Raw genomic sequence first — 24,396 nt, forward strand, 5'->3', positions numbered from 1 at the left:
AAAGCCCTGTTCCCAGGGCTGGAGCTGATAGCAAAGATGTGTTGGGGTCAGGCCCTGGTGCTTCCCACAGTCTGTAGCTAAAGCAAGTGTTGGCTGTCCCTGGGAGGCCCTTCAGATCCTGAGTTCTTTAAGGTATGTGACGGTTCAGTGGAGATGAGCCCTTGGTCCTTCCGTAACAGCTCAATCCTGACACCCAGTGGATCTCGTAGGCACGGGCACCCGGGGCTGCGCCTGCACCTCCCAGTTTGGAGATGGAAAAGGTGGCTTTTCTGGGCTGGAGATACCACAGAACCGTCCAGCTCACCGTTAGGGTAACGATATCACCCACGGGGCATGTCGTGAAGATAACTTCCCACCAGATGTGGGCCTCAGAGCAACTTACAACCAATCCTGTCTGAGAAACTGAGAGAGAACGGTGGAAAGGCTTTGACTTTTTGAGACAGATTAATTGATACCCAGGGTCATCTCACTGTTTATTGTTGTAGAGTTTTTAGCTTTTCGTGACTCTTGTTTTGGACGCTTAAAGAATTCTTGTGTCAAACGAACGTCTAGGTCATTTTGGGAGAAGAGGAGCTCTCTGTGAGAGATTCTGGAAAAGGAGAAGGAAGGGATGGAGGCGTGCAGGCAAGGATGTGATGCAGCAGCCCTCACGCTGTGTCCTTGCTCTTTTCCCCCAGGTCCCAAGGGTGAAGAAGGAAAAGTCATGCCCTTACCCGGTCCCCCTGGAGCTGCAGGACTTCCGGGGTCCCCCGGTTACCAGGGGCCCCAAGGTACTCAGAGCCTCGTTCATCTGGAGGCTTGGGGTGGGGGAAATGTGCTCACGTTTTTCTCACGCTGACCACTGGTCTTTCTCACCGCAGGTGACCGAGGTTTTCCTGGAACCCCGGGAAGGCCGGGTCTCTCTGGAGAGAAGGGTTCAGTCGGCCAGCCTGGGATTGGCTTTCCAGGGCCTCCCGGCCCCAAAGGTAAACCCGCAGGACCAGGCAGCCTTGGGTGGGCCGCTGCTCTGGCCACTGCCCGCGTGGGCCCCGACGGTGGCGCCCGTCCCCAGCTGGTTAGCACCAAGGGCTGTGGTCTCTCCGCTCGTCCTCACGTGAATTCTAGAAGAAAAGAGGCGGTGGACGTAAACACACCATGTGCGAGTTAGCGAAAGAGCTGCGCAGTGTGCAGGCTGGAGATTCCGGTCACCGAGGTGTTGAGTGACGTGGGCTCCCGGCCGAGTGGTTTGGTGGGAAGGGGTTGGGACCTTAAGGACCCCAAGCTGCCCAGGGAGCTGGCAGATGCCACGTTTGCCTAAACCTACCCTCAAGGGGGTCTCTCTCTCATCCGTGAAGGGAACACACAGCCCGCCGGGGCCTGGACCAGGCTGGTCTGGAAGGCGGGGGAAGGTCAGGGGGATGGTGCGGTGAAAATGAGGAGGGGCCTTGCTCTTGGGGGAGAGGCCCTCACACGCATGGACGTTCCAGAGCCAGTACTTCTTTCTGAAAATTGTAAGGAAGTAAAGAGGACCGTTTCACCCTTTTTGCTGCTTTCTTAGTCCTTCAGGGAAACTGATGTGCAGACTGGCCGTTAGGGACTTTGGTCCAGAGCCCAGAAGGGCTGTGAGCAGTGAGGGGCCTGTCATTTCCCTTTGGGCCGGCATCCCGACCCCAGTTTTACCGCCGTTTCACCAAAACTTAGTTTAAAGATTTGTCCAGCCTCTGGGCTTCTTGTCTAGGGCTCTGCATTGCACCCGCTCTCAAGGTTGCAGGCCTTCGCGCTCAGGGACGGGAGACAGCGGCCTGTTTCCCCGGGAGCCGCGTGATGCCCACCGCGCTCATGGCCACTTCTGCCAGGCTCATGGGGCAGAAGGCCCCCCAGTGACCCTCCAGCGTCACAGGGGCAGTGCTCAGGCCTCGGGCATGTTCCATGGGAGAACCAGACCACTGCCATCACGGCAGGTAGAATTTAGCTGAGGAAGGCCTCCTTAATCAGAGAGCCTTTGCCCACATTGCACGAAGCTGCCTGGAGTTATGTGCACTGTCTGTCAGGCCCCTCGAAACAGCAGCCCTACACCACGGGCGATTCAGGTTTGTGTTTCTGCAAACTTGCAGATCACTGCGTGTCCCCAACCTTCCATCACAGAGAGAGCCTAGCCCAGCGGCTCTCACACTTTGCTGCCATTTATAGCCACGTGGGCAGCCGTCAGAAAGCCCATCAGAGGCAGGACCCAGTCTCTAAATGTCCCCACGTGCCTCCAATGTGGTGCAGTTGGAGAACAGGTGGTCTAAAGTGGTTCTTCTCAAACTCGAACGTGTCCGGGAATCACGAAGGGTCTTGTTAAGATGCGGGTCTGCGTGGGGATATCCAGGCTGGATTTCTAACCAGGCGACAGGGACGTTCCGGACCACACTCGGAGTTGCCAGAGTCTAAATAGCCATTCCCAGTCTGCAAATGCTGGTTTGGTTTGGTTTGGTTTGGTTCGTTTGCGGGGAGCGGATAGGAGAGGAAAGTTCTAAGTGCGTAGAAGAAAAGGAAGGGAGGGGGGCGGGTGTGAGGGAGAAAGAGGAAGGGGCGTCCGGCGCTGCAAATGCTCCCTGCCCCCAGGCTACCCCTGGACCAGGATGGTCTCATCTTCCTTGTTGGCGCCCTCAAATCTGTTCAGGTTCATCTGAGCAGGTGTGAAAGAAGTGGAGAAAGTAGGGAATGGTATTTTTACATGCATGATTTTTTTTGACTCTTCCAAACAGGTGTTGACGGTTTACCTGGAGACACTGGACCTCCTGGAAATCCCGGTCGCCAAGGTTTCAATGGCTTACCCGGCAACCCAGGTCCGCCTGGCCAAAAGGTGGGCACTGAGCGTTCTCTGCATTGCTGTTTCCCCATCCTTGTGGTTAACTGGACGCATAAATTGTGGGCTATACCCTCATAGGGTATGTTGGGTCAGCGTGTTTTGTGTTTGAATGAAATAGCATCAGATAGAAAGTACCAAAGTACACGGGGTAGCACGCGGTCGTGCCTATTTTGGGGAGAATCATTTGTTCCTGCTTTGTGAGTGGGCTCTTGCCTGTGTGTGTCCTGGATCTCAGGTACGATGTGTGTCGTACCACGAGTGGAAGGAGAAAGCTGTTTGGGAGCTATTGTCCTGAGTGACCTAACAGCCCCCAGCAGGGTGGACAGCAGCCTTTCTCAGCCTCAGTGACACTGACATTCGGGTCCAATAATTCCTCGTGGTGGGGCTGCCCTGAATGCTGTGGGGTCTTTAGCAGCCTCCTGCGTGGCCCCGACCCACAGATGCCAAAGGAGCACCCCGACGTGCATGCCCAGTGTGACCGCCAGAAACATCTCCGGACGTTACCCGGTGTCACCGTGGGGCAAAGGGCCCTGGTTGGGGACCCCGGGACTAGTGTGACGTCAGGGTTCTCTTTGCCCCCAAACACCCCTCTGCCGCTTGCTGATACGTGCAGTTTCGCTCAGCAAGTACAGGCGACTGTTGGTTAGATCCTCTCCTGTTCTGATTATAAGGAAGGGAAGTGAAATTGCCAGAAGGCATCTGTCCTACCTGGGAGAAAGGCCACGGCCAGGAGATGCACCTTTGCCGACACACAGCCCTTGCCCTTGCCTTGGGGATGGGCGGGGGTGCACGCTGGCAGCTGTGCCTCAGTGATGCTGGGGAAGGTACCTCCTGAGGAACGCCTGACCCGAGGGGGTGTCCCTGCCCCGTGAGGCTGACGTGGAGTACGTGGCCTTCTTTATGTGACACACCCCCGCCCTCCCCTGATGACCCACACTGGGTGTGAAAGTGAGTCAGTGACCGCAGTATGTAGATCGCCTCAAGCACTGGCTCACGAGCTAGTAAGTGCCGAATGGAACTGGAATTAAGGATTTGGTTTACGATTTGAAATACTGAGCTTTTTCAAAATCCCTTGGACTGAGTTCCCTCCAGTTTGCAGATTTCACCGCAGGGCCACGTGGATAAGCCACCACTGCCCGCCTACCGCCACCTGGTCCTCATCTGGAAGTTGTCGCCTTCAGGGATGCCAGAGGGGCGCTGTGACATAATGTCCACCTTCTGCTTCACACGGCCCGTCGGTGCTCAAATTGGGGTGCTTTGAATGCTCCTTCAGGCCCTCAAAATACTGCCTTTATTTTTAATCATCTGTGTGTGTCAAAGCCCTTTAATTCATGAAGAGGTTTTAAGCGTTTAATTTGACATGAGAGCTTTCGTTTCATCAAAAAAATGAAGTAAATGGAGTTCTGTTCCAGTCCTGGAACTTTCCACCTCTTAATACCGATTCGCTGGCCACACACCATGCTGGGTGTTGTTCCTGCTGTGTAGACTCAGGGCAGCAGCGTCTAGGGGCCGAGACCCAGCGGAAGGAACTCCTGCCTCTCTGACTGTGGACAAGCTGTCCAAACAGGCGAGCCTTGGCTTTCCTCCTTTGTGAAAATAAAATAATAAAAATTACCTGCCTTTCGGCTTGTAGTGAGATTGAAAGGCAACAATAGGTGTGAAGAAGCTCCGCCAGCTGGAAGGTGGGACAAATACCGTTCTTGTAAATGCACCGGCAGCATCGTTTAACACGTACGCTCTTGGCCTGGTAAAATCGCGGGCTCTGAGGGTCACTGGCTTCTCTGTGCTTTGGGGTTTCCAGGGCGAGCCTGGAGTTGGTCTGCCGGGACTCAAAGGTCTGCCAGGACTCCCTGGCATCCCCGGCACCCCTGGAGAGAAGGGAAACATCGGGGGACCAGGCGTTCCCGGAGAGCACGGCGCTATCGGCCCTGCAGGCCTTCAGGGACTCAGAGGTGACTTCTTACGGGCAAATCCAGCTCGTGGTAGGGACGGGGTCTGTCTATTGTGTCTCCGCAGAGCACCTATTAGGGCCCAGTAAATGTCTGTTGCGTGAACGATGAAACTTCTAGACGGGTTCCTGGCGAGCGGCGTGAGTGGGTGGTAGGCGCTCGCACCACTGTGTCCCCATGTGGTGCATTCACGACTTCTTCCCCATCCAGGTGACCCGGGACCTCCTGGATTGCAAGGTCCCAAAGGAGCTTCTGGAGTCCCCGGAATAGGCCCTCCTGGAGCTATGGGACCCCCTGGAGGACAGGGACCCCCAGGGTCATCAGGTGATACCACGTTCTTCCAGCATGTTCCCTTCCCTAACGCATAATCTGTGACTAAAAGGGGGAAAAGTCAGTTCTATTCTGTGGCTATAGGTTTGGTTGTTTGCTTACACGTAAGGTCACAGACACCTTTCTTTACCTCCCTCTGAACTTGGTTTAGATGCCAAAGACACCTCCCCTCTATATTGTATATTACTTACCTTTTACATTTAATTTAGAAGGATCGGTATCTCTATCTTATCTTTCCATAGGAGGTTTAGTAAGTTGTAGGTAACTTAAACAAAATGAGTTCCTGTCTGGAAGCTACCTTTGCCTTTAATAATCATTCTAGAAGTGAGACGGGGGGGCGGGGCTAGACCAGGGCAGGACAGTCAGGGAGAGACACCATGGAGAAGCTGGGCTTAGGTCTGAATAGTGCGGAGGGGCCTGGGTGGGAATTGCTGACGGCTCACGGCAGGCAGGCGGGGCTTTGTCTTGGGATGTTATTTGCCCACCGATGGCCCCAAACAGCACTATCTGAGAAGCTGGAAGCCATTCTCCTCTACCCCCGACGTGGGCACGGCTACACACCTTCTGCAGAAAGTAATGGTTAAACAGGGTACAGGACGCTGCAGGACACCCTGTCGATCCTGCTGACGCCCCCCTTCTCTTCCCCACCTCAGGCCCCCCTGGAGTGAAAGGAGAGAAGGGCTTCCCCGGATTCCCAGGCCTGGACATGCCGGGCCCCAAAGGAGACAAAGGGCTGCAGGGGCTCCCCGGCCTGACGGGACAGTCGGGGCTGCCTGGTCTCCCTGGACAGCAGGGCACACCTGGACAGCCCGGGTTCCCAGGTAAATGACCTGTGAACTCCACCCAAGTGGATGCTGGGGAGACGCCTCACCTGGTCTTGTTCACGACCCTCGCTCGGCATCTGCCATCAGCGTTCACGGTCCTTCCATCCGGCCACAGGTTCCAAGGGAGAGATGGGCGTCATGGGGACCCCCGGGCAGCCCGGCTCGCCAGGACCAGCGGGTGTGCCAGGATTGCCGGGTGAAAAAGGTAGGGAGCCGTGACTCCGGAAAAGCCCATCTCATGTCTGTGTCCCGATGCCTTGTGGGAAATTCTCCAAGAGTCGTAGATCATAGTTCATTTCAAGAGACCTGGGAAAGAAGATCAAGCAAGGGTCCGGAAGACCCCCTCTTCCAGGAGACGCTCATGCATCGTGGGGATTAAGGGCTGTGCCCTGCCAAAAAATCAGAGAGAAGACAGGTTTTCGGGTTTCCTTGTTGGCATAGTAGAGTTTTTGTTTTTTCTGTTTTGTTTTGAGAAATGGTGGTATTTTTAGTCATTCGAAGATTCAGTCACAGCAACTGAGTCTTTGGAATCAAATTAGCAAACAGGGGAAGTTTACAAGTCTTACTTTTTATTTCTTATCTTGATATTTGAAGTTGGTTCAAATACTGTTTTTTTTTTTTTCAAATACTGTTTTTAAAAAAGAAATTGACTTTAAATGTGAGACGTAAAAATGGTCATTTCTTTAGTTGAACAGGAAAATTCTGTTCTTTCGTATAGAATGAGGGGCTACTGTGAACAGGCGTCGTGAAGGTATTTAAGAAGGAGAGAAAATATAAATTATTTAAACTAATAAGTGAAGTCTCATATGTTGGCATTATTAGCAAATAATGAATTCTAGAAAATGGCTTTATTGTTCATTTCCCTGCTGTCACATTCTTCTGGGTAACTCGGACACTCGCCATTTAATGCCATTTTTGGACAGACTATTTGTTCTTTATAGGTTGTTTATCAGTTGCTTCTACTGGCCAGAAAGAACACCACACTTGCCACTGCCTTGGGGGCCCTTGGCCACGTGTCACTCGGTGCCTCCTCTTCCTTCTACAGGGGACCACGGCTTCCCGGGCACCTCGGGACCCAGGGGAGACCCTGGCTTCAAGGGTGATAAAGGAGATGTGGGTCTTCCTGGCAAGCCGGGCTCCATGGATAAAGTGGACATGGGCAGCATGAAGGGCCAGAAGGGAGACCAAGGAGACAAAGGTAACGCGGAGGACAGTTTACCTTCGGAGGGGGGAGAGGGTGTCTAACGAGTTATTCAGTTTTTTTTTTTTTTTTTTTTTTTTATTGGCAGTGTTATTATTCACTTTATTTTTTATTTATTTATTTTTTTATTTATTTATTTATTTATTTATTATTTTTGGCTGTGTTGGGTCTTCGGTTCGTGCGAGGGCTTTCTCCAGTTGCGGCAAGCGGGGGCCACTCTTCATCGCGGTGCGGGGACCGCTCTTCATCGCGGTGCGCGGGCCTTTCTCTATCGCGGCCCCTCCCGTCGCGGGGCACAGGCTCCAGACGCGCAGGCTCAGCAATTGTGGCTCACGGGCCCAGCTGCTCCGTGGCATGTGGGATCTTCCCAGACCAGGGCTCGAACCCGTGTCCCCTGCATTAGCAGGCAGATTCTCAACCACTGCGCCACCAGGGAAGCCCGAGTTATTCAGTTTTTCACACGTGATGTCAGACCAACCTGTGTTTCTACAGTTTGTCTTATTTTAAGCAGACGTGGTTGTCACTATTTTTGTGTGTGTGTCGTGCAGGACAAACCGGCCCAACTGGTGATAAAGGATCCCGGGGAGATCCTGGAACCCCAGGAGTGCCTGGAAAGGACGGTCAGGCAGGACAACCTGGGCAGCCAGGTATGGAAGGGAGTTCAAGGTCGCCAGCTCGGCAGGGGCTCGTGTGGGGAGAGGTTACCTGGCAGTTTTCATGGGCTTTGACCTGTTGGGTTTTTCTCTTTATGATTCTAGGACCTAAAGGTGATCCGGGCATAAGTGGGACCCCAGGTGCTCCGGGACTTCCTGGACCCAAAGGATCGGTTGGTGGAATGGGCCTGCCAGGTATGTGGGGTTTAGGAAAGGAGTTTTCTTTCCAGTGCTTGCACATGTGGTGCTTGTGGGACGAGTCTGCAGGTGAGACCCACTTCACGGAGGATGTAATCCAGGGAGATGTGTCTTTGACACAAACTCGCATCCTCAATTCTGTGTGATCTCTTGCCTAAGGATGGTGGCATTTGGTTGACCTTCTGGCCATTGATTAAACAAGCAAACAAACAAAACCCGTCACAGTTTAATAAAATAAAACACGGGCTGTGTACTGTGAACTTTCAGTTACCTCCAAGTGATCCGTCTACTTGGATCCATCGAGGAGGTGATTAATTCTCCATTCAGTTGTGTCAGCACAAGAAGCTCATGCCTGTAAAGCCCTTTGGCATTAGCCCAGAAGAATCCCCTGGGCTCCTCTGCCCCGGTCCTGAGCTGGCCTCCCAGGCTTTGCCATCAGCGTTTGCGGTGGTGGCCGCGACCAGAGCGGAGGCAGCAGCTGGAAGGCTCAGGCCCCGGATGGTGCAGGTGCTACTGCTTCTTAGCACTCGCCTGGAGCAGGAAGTCAGGGCGGCCAGCCTGTCCCCCTCACTCCTCCCAAGTCTCTGCGAGGCGCGTTGTCACTTTGCTTGAGATACAGACACCCAGCGGCTGCAGTAAGGCTTCTTAAATTCTTTTTGCAACACATCCCTTGGGCCTGTCATTCAGTCTGCTAGGCAGATGCTGGTTGCAGTAAAACAACCAGGGTTCCCTTTGTTGCAGTAATCTCCCAGGCCTTGGCTGCAATTTAATATCCAAGTTCTCCTTACAATAACATTGTCACCGACTCACAGCTGCCCCTGACAACCAAGCCAACAGCCGCAGAGGGTCAGTTACAGCGTCAGGCATAAGCCTGCTTCCCCTGGCACCTATTTATCAATTAGTTTGACTGCCCACGTCCATCCTGGAAGCAGGTATGCTTTTACTCTCCATGGCCTGCCTCTCGCCCCCTCTGATTCATTCGGATAATGAGATTTGACTACGGAACGAAGGACACAGAAGCCATGTTTAATGCTGTTGGGAAAGGAAGCATGCTAAGCGGTTAATGTATTTTTTTCTCCCTTTGTAACGTGATTGTCTTTAAAAGACAGGAGCAACGTTTCCTGGCGTGGTCCTAATGTGGTCTGGGTGGCTGGCGCCTGCCTGGATCACTTACAACTTGAGAAATGAGGGGATACGTGTTCTTCCGTCTCATTCTTGGCTGGCAGTTGAAGCGCTTTCCTATTTTTAACATTAGCACCTGCTAAGCACACGTTCTGTTTCAATTGTGTGTGTTTCTAGGAATACCTGGAGAAAAAGGTGTGCCTGGCCTCCCTGGCCTGCAGGGCATCCCTGGCTCACCTGGAGAAAAGGGAACAAAAGGAGAGAAAGGGCAGGCGGGTCTGCCTGGCATTGGGATTCCAGGACGGCCCGGGGAAAAGGTAACAGCATCCCCGCGGAAGCCCCTCCCACCCATCCCCGCAGAAAGGCTTTGGAGGAACGTTTACTGAGCGTCTCCACACAGTAAATGAATCATAACACAGAACGGTTTCTCCAGTTGATTTTAAGTCTCCCTGCCTCCCCCTTCTATTCATGGCCTGTGTCCCCAAGGAGGAGCCGAGACGTGCTGGGAGCTTGGGTAGCAAGTTATCACGGGGAGAAATGGAGAAGGAACACGAGGAGCAGAACAGGCAGCTGCTCTTTTGCTCTGGTTCTAGTTTTTCCTCCATTTTCAGAGGCCTTTGATTCTCCCCTTAGAAAGCTGGAAGTGGAATTCTGCCATGCGATAGTCATTGCACTCACATGTATACAGAAAGCACCTCCAGACACATGTCCAAGGACAGATATAACATTAATGGGCCCGATTTCCACCCACAGGGAGACCAAGGGGTAGCAGGTTTTCCAGGAAGCCCTGGAGAGAAGGGAGAGAAAGGAAGCAGTGGGATTCCAGGGATGCCCGGGTCTCCGGGCCCCAAAGGCTCACCAGGGAGTGTTGGCTATCCAGGTAAGTGAGCTGGCCTCCTCCTGAGCTTGGGGTTCAAGGATGGCAAAGAGAAACTCACAGTCATGGGATTTCTGGTGTTTTGGTTTTTCTGTAGGAAGCCCTGGGTTGCCTGGAGAAAAAGGTGACAAAGGCCTCCCGGGATTGGATGGCTTCCCTGGCATCAAAGGAGAAGCAGGTAGAGACCACTTTTTAGGACACAGATGGGGGCTTGTGGAGAAGAGGCCAAGGGACATCAAGGCTGGGTGACCTCTGGATGACCAGCTGGGCTCACACCTCCATTTCCAGATGAACAAACTGAGTCTAGGGGGACTTCTAGGGTCTTTCCACCAGTTAGACCTAGAACTGGTTTTACAGCTAGTTCCAATTGGGTCTAGAAACCTTTCCTGTTCGGCATGGTAGATGGATGTCCTTTCTCTCCACTCTCACCAGCTTTAGGGGGTCACTGTGCAGTGGCATTGCTGCCGCATGAGGGTCCCTTCTGAAGGGGTGTCAGGAGTAACCTCGGGGAAGCTGGGCATGCTAGGGGGTGGGAGGGACAGCTCCCTGGAAGAATGTCAGGATTGGTGCATTTTACATGCAGATCAGGGTGCCGTGATAGGTTCCATGCCTGACCGATCTGACCTTTCTCTTTGAGGTCTTCCTGGGAAGCCTGGTCCCACGGGCCCGGCCGGCCAGAAAGGGGAGCCCGGCAGTGATGGATTCCCAGGGTCGGCAGGAGATAAGGGTGAACCAGGTATGTTGGGCTCCCATTTCCCTTTCAGAATGAGACTCTGCTCTGGAGTAAACGTCTCCCGGAGACTACATTCCATGCTAAGTGACCGGAGCTGGGTGTAAGCTGGGTGTAAGTTACATCCTTACAGCTATTTAAGCAACGATGTGGGCAAGTGGGGCAGGATTGGATGAGAAAAGGGGAAAGGGGATGTTCATTTATTCCACAAATACTTATGGGCATCTACCCTTGAAATGGCCTGAGCTCTCACTGGTGAGTGAAGGAGGCACCGTAGAAAGCCCAGACCACTGCCTTCTCTGCCTGGCCTTTCCCCCTTTAGAGGAATGGTCCTGGGAATATTCGCAGTCCCCAGAATCTGCTCCTGTTACTGATGGGGGCACAGCAACCTGGGCAAAAGTGTGAGCTGCGAGCTCCGATGATGACAATCACATACGTAATAATATTCGTGTATAGCAAGAGGGTGACACACAAACAATTTGGAATAGGTTGCCCTCAGTCAGGGGGATGGAGGGAGGGGAATAGTGCCGGGGAGGAGCATGCGGGGGATCCACGGCTGCTGGTCTCTTTCTAAAGTTCATTTCTTTCATTCGATGAGCCTTATGTTCAGATTATGTACATTCATTTTCCTATAAAAATAATTCATAAGAAATGCCTCCACACCTACTTCCCCCCTTTGAATCTTCCCTTACACACTTTACTCGCATTTGTGGGCTCCCTGGTGTCTGCTGCCCCAGATATCACTGGCTCTGTGCACTGCCTTTGAGAATAGCTGTTAGTTGGATAGTCATCTGAGAAAAGCCAATTTGTGAGTCTCCAGACAGTAATGGGAAATAAGTACCCGTCTGTACAGATCATTTCTACTAAATGCTGTTATGGTTCTGGGCTCAAAGGTACTTGGGAAAATGTACTAAATTATATACATATCCAGTCAAGGGTATCTTAGAACAACTGTAGTAATATAATTTTACTTGCAAAGTGCAACGAACTAATTTCTCTGTGTTTCACAAATGGTATATGGTATTGGTGCAAAGAGTGGATATTGCTTTGTGCTGTTCCTGCAGCTCGGCTGTTTTAGGAGAGATAAACGTGACTTCTTACCTTTATCTTGTAGGTCTACCCGGAAGAGGATTCCCAGGGTTTCCAGGGGCCAAAGGAGAGAAAGGTAACACATTTGCTAAATATGTTCTTCCTTTTCAACTAACTGCTGATACACGTGGCACCGGCAGAGCAGGGCGAGCAGATACAAGGAAGCACGTGGACATCGATGGTAGATTATGGGTCTGGGACAGTCGAATTGACACTTTGTACGGGCTCATGGCAAACCACTGTGTGGCGTGCTGTGTTTTGGATTCATAGCCTTGTGAAGTGGGGGGGGGGGGGGAAGCGGCAGTAAATCCCAAGGAGGGCCCAACGATCCTTCTAGGTGGTGGCCCTGTTTCCTTTCCTTCTTATTTTTTCTTAATAACCTTGAAACAATCCTAGAATTTTGTCATTTTGTTGGCAAGTTTGGGGTAATATGTTTAAAACTAAACCTGCAGTTTTTTTTGCTACAAGCTCTCACTTAAAAACATTTTTTTAAAACAGCTTTATTGAGGTATCACTGACATCTAATAAATTGCATATATTTGAAGTGTACAATTTGATAAATCTTGATATATGTACACACCCATGAAAGTATCAGCACATTCAAGGCAGTGAATGCATCGTCACCCCAAAAGTTTCCTGGGCTGCCTTGTCACCCCCCCTCTGCTCCTTTCTGTCCCCACCCCGACCTGCACCCCAAGCAACCATTGGTCTGCTTTCTGGCACTGTAGATTAGCTTGTATTTTCTAGAATTTTAAATTCATGGAATCCTACAGCATGTACGTTTTCACCTGACTTCATTCGCTCAGCATAATGAATTTGAGTCACCTGTGCTGTTCGTTGTGTCAATAGTTTATTCCTTTTTCTTGCTGGGTCGTGTTCCATGGTGTAGCTGTAACACAGTTTGTTTATTCATTCACCTGTTGGTAGAACAAGCCCTTAATTTCAGCAATGCCGTACCTTGCAGGCTTGTCTACACATATATTCAAATGCCTTTGCCATAGAACACCTCCTTTAAAAAGTGTAAAGAATGGTCGCAGTTTCTTTGTACCCCAAGCTTTCTCTTCTTCAGGTGGGCCATGGCGGGAGTCTGGCACGTTATTTAATAAAAAGGAGAGAGAAGGGCACCAGTTCCAGTGTCCTCCTGGGCCCTTCTGGAAGCCCCTCCCTCCTCTTTGGTGCACTGGGTTTCTCTTCTTCCCTGCATTTCATCGTGATCTCAAACTGTCTTTACTGTTTAGGTTCAAAGGGCGACGTGGGTTTCCCAGGCTTAGCTGGGAGCCCAGGAATTCCTGGATCCAAAGGAGAACAAGGATTCATGGGTCCTCCGGGGCCACAGGGACAGCCGGGATTGCCAGGCACTCCGGGCCACGCGGTGGAGGGGCGCAAAGGAGACCGGGGCCCACAGGGACAACCTGGCCTGCCAGGTAAGGGTGTATCACCAGGTTCAGAGCTGGGACTGAAACAGAGGCACAAACATACCCAAGTATCAAAGAAACTGGAATAATTAAATTCTCAAATGACCTTTTTATTTAGAAGTTTGCAACATTTATTACCATTGAAACCGCTTAAGACATTGGGCCCCTTTTACCTGGGCCTCCATTGGGTCAGTGCTTTTCTCGTGCTCTTTCTTTCAAGGAACAAGAAATTAGGGAGAGGGAGAAGGCCATTGCTGAAAAGGACTGGAGCACAAATGCCATGTGTGGCTGGTTGTTTAAAACCAGCACGACCTTCTGTCACACCTGTTCCCCCATGAACAGGTGGTTGCCCTACGGCACGGCCACCCCTGAGCACAGCGGCCGCAGGGCACTTGACTCTGAGACTGCGGTGTTTATATCGGCGTTTACTGCCCGTCGAGGAGATTCTTCCTTCTAGGACCTGCCTGGATGTCTTCAGGGCTCATGCTGCTTAATATGATGTTGTTGTATACAGTTGGGGACAGTTGGGTGGCAGTGGTGACGACCACAGCCCAGTGACACTTATACATAAAACCACCCTCTGACCTCAAACGTGTGGCTTCTGTGTCTCCCATTAGGGCTTCCGGGACCCATGGGGCCTCCAGGGCTCCCTGGGCTTGATGGGCTGAAAGGTGACAAGGGAAACCCAGGCTGGCCGGGCACTCCTGGGGCTCCAGGGCCCAAGGGAGACCCAGGATTCCAGGGCATGCCGGTGAGTTGTCCCTTGGCAGGTTTTGTTTTTGAAAAGGATCATAAGATAATACTTGTGTGTGTATGTGTGTATTCATGTGTGTTACATGTGTGTTACACTCCCAGATCCTCCCTGAATCAGCCCCTTCTCTCTGGCAAGTAAGTAATCAGCCATCTTTACTGGCATCATGGTAGGCAACTATTACAAAATTTTTTACAATCTAGTTTTACACAAACCATCAAAAGTGAAACGTTATACTACTGGAGATTATAGTTCAATGCCTGGGTTTAAAAATCTATATACAAATGATGCAAAAAGAAAGCCTCAGTAACATAGAAATATATCCCCGTTCCTAGTGCCATTCAGTGTCTATCTCTATGTATACATATGTGCATTATATGTAAACATATATAGATATAATTTGTGCATGTTATTTTGCTTATGGCACTTTTTAAAATAAGGTAAAGCAAAGAAACAATACAACTTTTTATATACTGAGAAAGGAACAACTATGTTGAAATATCTAGAAATTAAGATAATATTTTTTTAAATACAAAAATATCACTGTATTATAAAGGAAAATAATCCTTCTTTGGTATTTTTAATGTTTTTTCCCCATATTTAAAAGCACTTTTAAGACAAGATGCGAAGCTAATTTTAAAGAAAAATCACTGTGGTTGAGTATTGGGAGTAAAGTCATCCAGAAAGCTTCTTTGGTGTTGATAGATTGAGATGTTGCCATGACAAATGTTTAGGGAGTTTCAACTCTGTTCATGGCATCATGCTATGGGGTGGGGACAGTGGGATGTAAGATTTACACCTGCTCCTGGAATTTACCACACAGACGGACAAGCAGAAGGGACAGAGTGACTGAAGCAAGTTGTTGCAATTTCCAGCTCCCTAATTTAGGCACACACAGAGGTTTTGTCATTCTTTTTACATCTTTAAGCAACCACAAGGCAACATTTGTTCACAGAGCTACTTCAGAACATGGAGGGGCTGTTCCCAGCTCCCTGACTACCAGTTGCTTGAGGGACCTCTGTCTCCTGAGCCGTTCCCGACTGACGTTCTCTTTGTGTGTCTAGGGGGTCGGTGGCTCTCCAGGAGCTACAGGTGCTAAGGGTGATATGGGACCTCCAGGAGTTCCAGGGTTTCAAGGTAAGACATAAGGGAGATGCCGCTTGAAGACACGTTTACCTGCCACCAGAGCCCCAGCCCCTGGTGCTTTCCTGTTGATAGACCTAGCGTGGTTGCAGTACCAGGTCCCGTTCTCTTCAAATTAAAATGCCATTTCTGGGTGGCGCCCCGTTTGTAGAATCCCATGCGTAGCAGCATAAAGACATTCTGATTTTCCTGCTAAGAATCCGTGGATCGTTTGCCTCTCAATGAGGAGTCATGGATTTGGGCCATTCATTAATTTTTTAATGTTTGAAGCAAATAGTTATTGGGTGCCTACCAGCTTCCAGGCACTTTGACTTTTTTACTGCAGCATCAGGTACACATGAATGAAAGGCGACTACAACAAGGTCTCAGCTTGCAGGCATCTTGTGGTCTAGCTGGGGACACGTGTGAACCAGATCGTGACCAAAAACAGAATCACGTGCCCTTCCACTGGTTGTGACCGTTTTATGGTTTGCTGCATGTTTGGAAAAATGTGACTTCTGGGTTTTAGAAAGAAAAGTTTCATCAAAAGTTTTACATAGCTGACTACAAGTAATGTTCTTTTCTTCCACGTGCATAATTTGGAAATGTGTTCACTCTGTGTGTGTGTATGTGTGCATTATACGTGTGTATTATACGTGTATATGTAGGTGTGTATATGTACACATAAGCATATGTGTACATGTATGTGCATATATGTATATACTGTGTGTATTCACACACACACGGTTATCGTTTGGAATTCTGTGCAAAGACAGTGTTTTACTTTCCTCCAGGGCAGAAAGGCCTCCCTGGCCTTCAGGGAGTTAAAGGTGACCAAGGAGACCAAGGTTTCCCTGGAACTAAAGGTAAGAGAATTTGGTCATTAGAAAACAGCAGTTGAAAATTCTTTGGCCACTTGGCCGGGTTCCTATATTTGGCTTATCTAGTTGACATTTTTACCAATGACTTGTCCTGAAAGTCAAGTTTGTTAAATCTGTGCCTGAGATAAATCCAGTGGAAAGGGGTGAGAGACAAAATCTCACAGGCTCTGAGGGCAGAGCCCTCAGAAAAATCAGGAACGAAATCCATCTTGCAGGCTGAACAAACCGTGGCTGGACAGTATGGAGTTCTTTCTAAGAAAGGGGCTGCCTTGGCTTCTCCACGGGGAGCCAGACGTGCCGAGTGGCTCCGAGGACACAGCTGGTCTTAGAAGGAAGTGGTCTGAGGGAGTCTGCATCCCATCCTGGTCTCTGTGGGTCAGAGCTTATTTCGAGGGCTGTGTTTAGTTTTCAAGACCGTGTTTCAAGAGAGGGAGTGAGCAACCAGCATGCACTGAGAACTGGGTTATTCGGGGAGAAAATAAATGGGGAAACGTGGGAGGAGCGAGAGAACGGAGGAGAGGGAGGCTGCGGTAGACCCGAGGCCCCCAACTTCACGTGGCTGCTCTGTGTACTTCAGGACCCGTCGAGCAGAAGGAGTTTACGTTTATTCATCATTAAAAGATTAAGACCGGTGGTTCTGGTGTGCAGTAAGGCAGATTTCAGATACATACGAGAAAAAAGTCCTGATTTCACCTGTTGGAGCTCCCCACGTGAGAGGTGGTTCCCTGAGAGGGATGAGCTTCCCCTTGGGTCAGGGGTCCATCAAGGCCTCCAGATCTGAGTGGACATTTGACACTGGTGACCCCGAGGTCTGTTCCAGTCCCGAGGATTCAGGATTTTAGGTTAGAAAATAGAGATGCGCAGATACCCGTGTGTCTCGTCGTGAGGATCTGGTCCCTTGTGTTTTTGATCGTGATTCTACTTTTGAGAAGCACTGCGTTTGATTGGGTTTCATGTCAGAAGCTGTTTCTGCCCTGAATGTGGACAGTGAAATTGACCAGTGGCCGCCCTGATTCCCACAGGTCTTCCTGGCCCCCCGGGCCCCCCGGGTCCATACGACATCATCAAAGGGGAGCCAGGGCTCCCTGGTCCTGAGGGCCCCGCAGGTCTGAAAGGGCTTCAGGGACCTCCAGGCCCCAAAGGACAACAAGGTAGGAATAACCGCGCTGTGCAGAGGGCTGTGGAGGCGGGAGGGAGCTGGCCCGGGCGGGGTTTCCTCTTCACCCGCATGTCTCACAACAGCCTCTGGGCAGTGACTGTGTAAACACGTATTTGAAGATGACTTTCTTACCTTCCTTCAGTGTATGTCAAAACCATGTGAACTTTCTGAAGAGGCCTAACAAGGTCAGAAAAAGAAATCCAAGAAAAGCTAGGGCAGCACACAACTCAGCACATCTATGTTCACTTAGAAAAACATGGGCAAAGGAATGGGAAAAGCATCTCTCCCGGCCAGGAGGTAGGGGACTGCAGGAAATAGCAATCCAGAATTGTAGGGATTGGTGTTCTCCACGGCGGCCCAAAAGCTCTGCCCAAGTGGCCAGGATCTGTGCAAGTCCCTGTGGTTCCCGGACACCTTAAGCTAGAATCTTTCTGCTTATTGGGGCTACACACTCCTTACTTCAAAAGCTATTGCTGAGGAGTGGGGATGGAAGATAAAGACGAATGAAAACATTTAGAGTAGAAAGGTAGCATCCATGAAAACTTGTTTTAACCACCTAGGAATAAACCGTACACATGAAAACAAAAAAACTACCCACGTTAGTAAACCCGGTGCCTAAACATTATCTGAGACACCAGAACGTGGCCGAGAGGGGGGAAACAACTGAGAAAATGAAAATGCATCAGATCTCTCCCTACCCCCATGTGACTGCCTTTCCCCAAACTGTGTGCCAAACAATAACAAGAATAACAGCAAGAAGCCGGGGAGAACCCCGAATTCCGAGATGAGGCACACCCCGTGTGGGTGTCGGTCTGCAGAGTGTGTGTTAACCTTCTGGCTTTCTGGGAAAGCTTTCCCACCTGTAGTCCGAGGCCCTGTGCTTCCCTCTCAGGGGGCCAAAGAAGACATTTCAAAAGGGAAGAAAAAGATACAGCGTATTTATTGCTCTCTACAACCGGATCATGAATTTTTTCTCCTCTCTTTAGGTGTGACAGGATCTGTGGGCTTACCTGGGCCGCCAGGTATTCCCGGGTTTGATGGGGCCCCCGGCCAGAAAGGAGAGACAGGACCCTTTGGACCTCCTGGTAGGTTTGCTGTGCTGTCCCAGCCTCACTACCCTCTATCTGCATCTTCGGATTAGAAGCCTTAGGCCCAGGCATATGGAAACCTGCGAAAGGAAGTGTTTCTTGAAAGATTTCCGTAGAAGTCTGTTTCTTAGGAGAAACAGGATCTTACAGAGGAGCTAAGGGTTGTCATCATTCTTTTCTGTGTAGGGAGACAGATGTTGATCAAAGCTCAGTGTCTCCCAGACGTTATTGAAAGAAGGCCGCTAAGGATGGCCCTATCTGGTTTCCTAAGAGTCTGCAGCTCAGACACTCCATTTCAGCAAAGGGCAAGGGGAGCGGATGATTGTGCCGTGTTGGCCAGAAGGCCACTGACTGGCGTGGACTAAAGTTGATCTGCTTCCCAAGAAGCAGGACCTCAGAGGTCCCATCGTGGCTGGGATGCCAAAGGCCGAGGGTGCAACTAAGTAGACAGAGGGCCCAGCCCAGCAGGAGGCCTGTGAACATCTTGCAGGCAGCGTGGTCGCCCAGGGGGACAGGAGGACACCCTACACGGGAGCTTCCTTCCACCCTTGATTCCATACGCTGGCTTTGGGCCACTAAGGCTGGGAAGCTACCTTAAAAGATGGTTGTTTTAATCATCCTGTAATAATCCTCCCGCAGAGGAGCTCCCAAGTTCTGTATGAATACATGCATGGAGTCATGCCATTTACTTCCTTTATTCACGTATTTGTATCTTCACGTATTTCATTTATTCATTGGACTGGGTTTATGAGCTTCTGCTTTGCACCAAGCACCGTGCTTATAAAACATCTCCAGGTGGGATGCAGAGAGGAGAAGCTGAGGTAGCGTGAGGGAGGGGGTGGTTGTACTGAGTCTCGCCTGTCTGTAACTGAGGAAGCGAATTTCTCTGCTGTCTTTCAGGTCCAAGAGGCTTCCCGGGTCCACCCGGCCCTGATGGGTTGCCGGGATCCATGGGTCCCCCAGGCACCCCGTCTGTTGATCACGGCTTCCTCGTGACCAGGCACAGTCAGACAACAGACGACCCCCAGTGTCCTCCTGGGACCAAAATCCTCTACCATGGGTACTCTCTGCTCTACGTACAAGGCAACGAGCGGGCGCACGGCCAGGACTTGGGTGAGGCATCTACAGATGGTGTGTTCATTCCGCGTCGCGTGTCCAGCGCTGGGGGGTGCTGGGCTGTGTTCCCGCTCCGGTCCTGCGGTTCGGAGCGTCACCAAGACCTAGTCAAGGAAAAGAGTCCTGTTTCCCTCCATCCTTACCAAGTGGGCCATCCTTACCAACAGCCGCCATATTACCAATGGGAAGCCAGGCAGACATAAAGGCTGACTCTTTGAAAATTTTAAATTAATAAAACTTTTGACCTCTTCTTCAAATTATCAAGTAGGATCAAGATATCTGGAGTACACACTTAACAGTTTGCATTCATAGTCATAAAATAGAGCAGCTTTACTGTTGCTCTTTTAAAAAATGTCCACGTTATCCTGTCCAAAATTCCTCTGTCCTTCTATTAGTTTAGATCAATAGAGGGTTGTGTGTTTGTTGTCATTTTCTTAGTCGTCTCCGGATCTGCTCCACCGAATTATGTTTTAATGTTATACACCTCTAACTTTCACTGAGGTTGCAAACATATAGAAAGACGGATCTGTATTTCATGAAAGACGCGGTCCTGTGAGTTACTAGCTGTTAAGTTCCTTCTAGAATTCAGTTGCAGGGAAAGGTCTCTCTCTACTGATGAACTGCTTTGTTTCTGTTCATCCTGCTAATTCTTGATGGTTTCCCTTTGGCCTGGATCACTTTCCATTGAATTTAATGCTCATTTCCAATCATACTAGTCTGTTTGGTACATTTATTTCCTTCCTTCTGTAATTGGCAAACATTTTTATTTCCACCTTAGCGGACGTGTAGGATAGATGTCTTTATTAGCTAGCTCTCTTGCATTCTGTGTCGAGGCAGACTGCGAATGGTAAGCAATGTCTTCTCCCTGCGTCCCCAGGCACGGCGGGCAGCTGTCTGCGCAAGTTCAGCACGATGCCCTTCCTCTTCTGTAACATCAACAATGTCTGCAACTTCGCCTCCCGAAATGATTACTCGTACTGGCTGTCCACCCCGGAGCCTATGCCCATGTCCATGGCTCCCATCACTGGGGAGGGCATCAGGCCCTTCATCAGCAGGTGAGTCCAGCCCATCGGAGCACACATACAGTTGACGAGGAAAAGCAGCTCACAGTCAGGGCAGAGATTATTCTTGTGTTTTTCCATTTTCCCCATTGCCATTCCGTTTACTAATTGTGATACCTGAGTTTTGTAACAGAAATCAGCCATACAAATAATTGGATGTAAAAGTCAAGTTATCTTCTTAAAAAAATTTTAGTGCAAACCCTTGGTGAGATAAGGCCCAGCTTTGGAACAAGACGTGTTACCTTGCGTGACTCACCGGGGTGACTGCCTTCCCTGCCATGAACCAAGCAGTGTCGCTGGCGTCCCCGGCAAACTTCAGAACAGCTTTGCAGCTTTTTTCTTTCTTAAATAATTATCTCCCTAAGGAGTCTTTTAAGATATATTTTTTGGAATCACCCCGAAGAAACTTTTTAAACATTTTTATTTTTTAATTGTAGTAAAACAATAACATAAACTAACATAACACATAGCATAAAATTTACCATCTTAACCATTTTTAAGTGTACAGTTCAGTGGCACTTAACTGTGGGTGTGAGGCGGTCCCCAAGAAATTATGACACCACGGGCATACTGTATGTCTGTGCTTTATATATAAGAGATTATACTGATGTATCGTGTACATTAACATGTGTACATCCTAAGATTTTTCTCATTCTCTTCCACCCCACCAGTTTTTGCACTCTTGAGGTGATATTGTACCCACTGAGATTGCATGTGTTTGAGCGACTTCCCAAATTAAGTGCTTTCCACACTAATTAATGTCTGGGGTATGTTTTCAGGTCCCCAAGAGTCTTCTTGGTAGGAAATAAAATGGGAAATTGAAATGATTGTGACCGAAAAGTACACGATTTTCCTACTTTTGCCTCTTTCCTTCTAATTAAAAGTTGCTTCCTTAACTATACTCAGAAGCAATAGAAAAGTGGCAAAGGTATGAACTTGTTTGACTGAGAAGCTAGTCTCTAATTTTACTTTTACATGCAAAGAGAGTAAAGGATGAAAAGAATGGCAAGGCGGGACAGGTTTTCCTTAGGAAAGTGAGAGTGAGAAAGAACGGAAGCTTTTCTATGTTTCCTTTAGAGAAGTAACAGCTTTTGAATAGGAAGAAAGACGAGTGATGTGGGCTGAGAGGTGTCTGGAGTCAGAGGGGAGGGGGGCGGGGGGGTGCTTGGAGCAGCCCAGCGCCCCCTGTGGTGCCCACCCGTCGCTGGATGGTCACCACCTACTTCGGACTGGTACTTAACGGGGTCTGTAGCTCCAGAGTGTGGAAGGCCGGTCCTCACAGAACAGTCTTGTTAAAAGAATGTACCGCATAGACCTGGACCAGAAAGGCTGGGAGATGCCTATTGGAAAAATCAGGTTTTTGATGCCCGTACCTCAAAATATCTCCTGACAGCTTTCTTAGATTTTTCTTTTGAGCTGTAAGAAAACTTATCTCATGGGTCTTAAAATGGGAAAAGTCATTGGTAACTTCCAGAGAGGCACCTCTCAAAACACAGAAGTCCTTCCCATGTGTCAGGGGTCCCTGTGGGCCGATCTGTGTTGACTTTTCTTGCTCAGAACCACGCTGGGTGCACAAGAACAGAAACTAACCACTAACCACCTTTGTGTTTTTGTTTAGCTTTCCTTGGACAACAGGTAGAAAATGATTATTCGTTTTTGTCTCCTAATTACCATCTTGATAAAATTGACATTGACCTTGATTTGGTTGGGACACAGGGCTCTGGGATGCGTTTAGGACATTCCAGAAACAGGTCCAGGAGAAGCCTCAAGTCTGAGACTTGCTTTTCTCTGTAGACCCGTTACCATGAGTTGTTTAAACGCCCCAGCGCTGCCCATTTCGGGGTTTTCACGTCTCCCTGTTAACTGACCCACAGATGCACGGTGTCTGATGTGACCTGAGAAGTCACATCCTTTAAGTCACTGCTCCGAAAGCACACACATCTCACATCCCCTTTTGTAGTAACGCTGCCCATTCCTCTGGGTCTCGGAGTGCCCAGGTCCCACGGTTACTTTAACTTAGTGGTTTCTAACGACTTCTCAGGACTCACAGGTTCCTTCTGAGGTCTCCCTTTTGGGGACGTCCTAAAGCTTAATTTTAGAAAGAGTTAATTACAGAATCCTTCCTCTTAAGCAGAAAAAGTAGCAACTTTTCTGCTGTCATCCTGACAAAATTTTCTAAGCACTTTCCGACTCTCTGCAGACATGAATCATCAAAAACTACGGACTGTTTAATTGTTCTAGATTGAAGACTGTGTTCTAATTCTGCCTTTAGACACAACTAACTGTGGTCTCATATTGTCATAGGTAATATGGGGAATGAGAGTGTATGGATTTTAAGGGACCTCGTGGCTCGTTAAATCTGTGATTCCCTGTCCCCTAGCACCCATCGGACAGGGTCCAGACCACGTCTCTGCAGCGGCTTGAACCCGCCAGCCCAGAGAGAGCCTGACATGAAGCACTTTCCTCTGTGCTCTATGTCTGCTCCTGTGTCTGGCAGGCAGATGGTGGCAGATGTAGAAGGCCAATTTCAGTCACTGTTGTTCAGCTGAGCCCTTTAATTCATCTGCATTTGTGTGAATAAAATAGAAAATAGCGCGCGCGCACACACACACACACACCCCCACGGAAAACCGAACGACTCATTTCGGCCCTCTTCCCACTCCTAATCCACTTTCATGCAAATGTTCCCGCATAACTGGGTGTAATTATTAACGCCATTTACAGTCATTTATCAGCATTGTTAGCGCTCTGTTCCGTTTGTGACTTGAATATAATTATTTTACTGCTGATGCTTAAATTTTTTTTTTTCAACAAAACGTCATCCCACCATCAAAGGGTCGCTGAGTAGAGCAGGTCCGAGTCGGAACATGGTGTGTTGCTGTCATTTATTCTTGGGTGCAGTCCCAGCGGCTGAGCACGAGCCAGCCTGGCTTGGGGGGCATCCAGTGCGGCCTGGGGCAGGGGCCCCCTCACTGGTCTGTCGGTTCCAGGTCTGGAAAGAGTCTCCGGAAGAGGCTCACGTGGACAGCCAGCCCTGGGTTTTTTTTAATCTGTCTTAGTTACTGTAATTCACTAAATGTTCTTCTTACATTGAAGATGATTCAGGGCTTAAAACAAATCGCCGTGTTCCGGAAGTGGTAGCCCTTGGATTGCACCATCTCCTTCTTCTTGAGCATTCATTGTGTTTGCTGAAATCCACACTCATTGCTGAAATACTGGAAGGCACTGAAATACACAGAGGGGAACACAAAAGTCTCCTGCAGCCCCAGCGCCTCAGGAGATGGTCCCTCTTACAACCTGGCCTTCCGGTTTCCTTCCTGCTACAGAGTAGATGGTTAAATGACAAGTGTTGGGTCTGGTTTTGAGTTTAATGTTTTAATACTGAGGCAGGCTTATCAAACCAATGACAAGACCCTAATCCTCAGAGTCCAAGCAGGGGACACCTGGTCTGTTTGATGAAACACATCATTGGGTCGGAAAGATGGCGTGACGAGACGGAACACAGATAACGGGGAAGGGGGTGAGCAGGTGGGGCCTCCCTCGGCTGCGCTGAGCGCCTCTGCTCCGTGCCTTCCAGGTGCACCGTGTGTGAGGCGCCGGCCATGGTCATGGCCGTGCACAGCCAGACCATCCAGATCCCGCAGTGCCCCAGCGGCTGGTCCTCGCTGTGGATTGGCTACTCCTTTGTGATGGTAAGTATTTGGGGAAACTCCGTATTTCCCCCAAAGAGCGGCCCACAGTCACCCCACCTCTTTCCCCTCGCTCCTGGGACCCCCTGCAAAGCATCCCCAGGAGCCTGGCCTGCTCCCCTGGGAGAGGACAGCAGGGGGTCCAGCGCCCGCCCAGAGCCCTCCTCGTCCACGGAGTGGCTGGGACTAGGTAGCTGGGTGACCTGATGAGATTCCGAGTCAGCGCCTCCCTGGGGGGAGAGGAGGGCGCGCCCATGGTGGGTACACATTTACTAAAACGCTTGCAAGCCCCAAAGCAGAAGCTAGAG

At 49.9% G+C, this 24,396-nt stretch overlaps 1 protein-coding gene across 1 annotated transcript in view; it reads left to right on the forward strand.

The window, feature by feature from the left end:
• The window catches only part of COL4A1 (collagen type IV alpha 1 chain), a 151,914-nt gene that overhangs the window by 122,292 nt on the left and 5,226 nt on the right, over positions 1-24,396 (forward strand). The window contains exons 27-50 of the mRNA XM_057533226.1: positions 678-770; positions 861-965; positions 2,730-2,827; positions 4,635-4,785; positions 4,993-5,106; positions 5,766-5,933; positions 6,052-6,141; positions 6,982-7,134; positions 7,686-7,784; positions 7,896-7,985; positions 9,288-9,427; positions 9,864-9,990; positions 10,085-10,165; positions 10,625-10,723; positions 11,832-11,882; positions 13,045-13,230; positions 13,839-13,972; positions 15,037-15,109; positions 15,889-15,960; positions 16,998-17,126; positions 18,121-18,219; positions 19,123-19,335; positions 20,216-20,393; positions 23,977-24,091. Coding sequence (XP_057389209.1) covers positions 678-770; positions 861-965; positions 2,730-2,827; positions 4,635-4,785; positions 4,993-5,106; positions 5,766-5,933; positions 6,052-6,141; positions 6,982-7,134; positions 7,686-7,784; positions 7,896-7,985; positions 9,288-9,427; positions 9,864-9,990; positions 10,085-10,165; positions 10,625-10,723; positions 11,832-11,882; positions 13,045-13,230; positions 13,839-13,972; positions 15,037-15,109; positions 15,889-15,960; positions 16,998-17,126; positions 18,121-18,219; positions 19,123-19,335; positions 20,216-20,393; positions 23,977-24,091 — 2,858 coding nt within the window. The remainder of the gene's footprint in view (positions 1-677; positions 771-860; positions 966-2,729; positions 2,828-4,634; positions 4,786-4,992; positions 5,107-5,765; positions 5,934-6,051; positions 6,142-6,981; positions 7,135-7,685; positions 7,785-7,895; positions 7,986-9,287; positions 9,428-9,863; positions 9,991-10,084; positions 10,166-10,624; positions 10,724-11,831; positions 11,883-13,044; positions 13,231-13,838; positions 13,973-15,036; positions 15,110-15,888; positions 15,961-16,997; positions 17,127-18,120; positions 18,220-19,122; positions 19,336-20,215; positions 20,394-23,976; positions 24,092-24,396) is intronic.

Source organism: Balaenoptera acutorostrata, chromosome 18 (assembly GCF_949987535.1).
Source record: "Balaenoptera acutorostrata chromosome 18, mBalAcu1.1, whole genome shotgun sequence".
NCBI classification, from domain to species: domain Eukaryota; kingdom Metazoa; phylum Chordata; class Mammalia; order Artiodactyla; family Balaenopteridae; genus Balaenoptera; species Balaenoptera acutorostrata.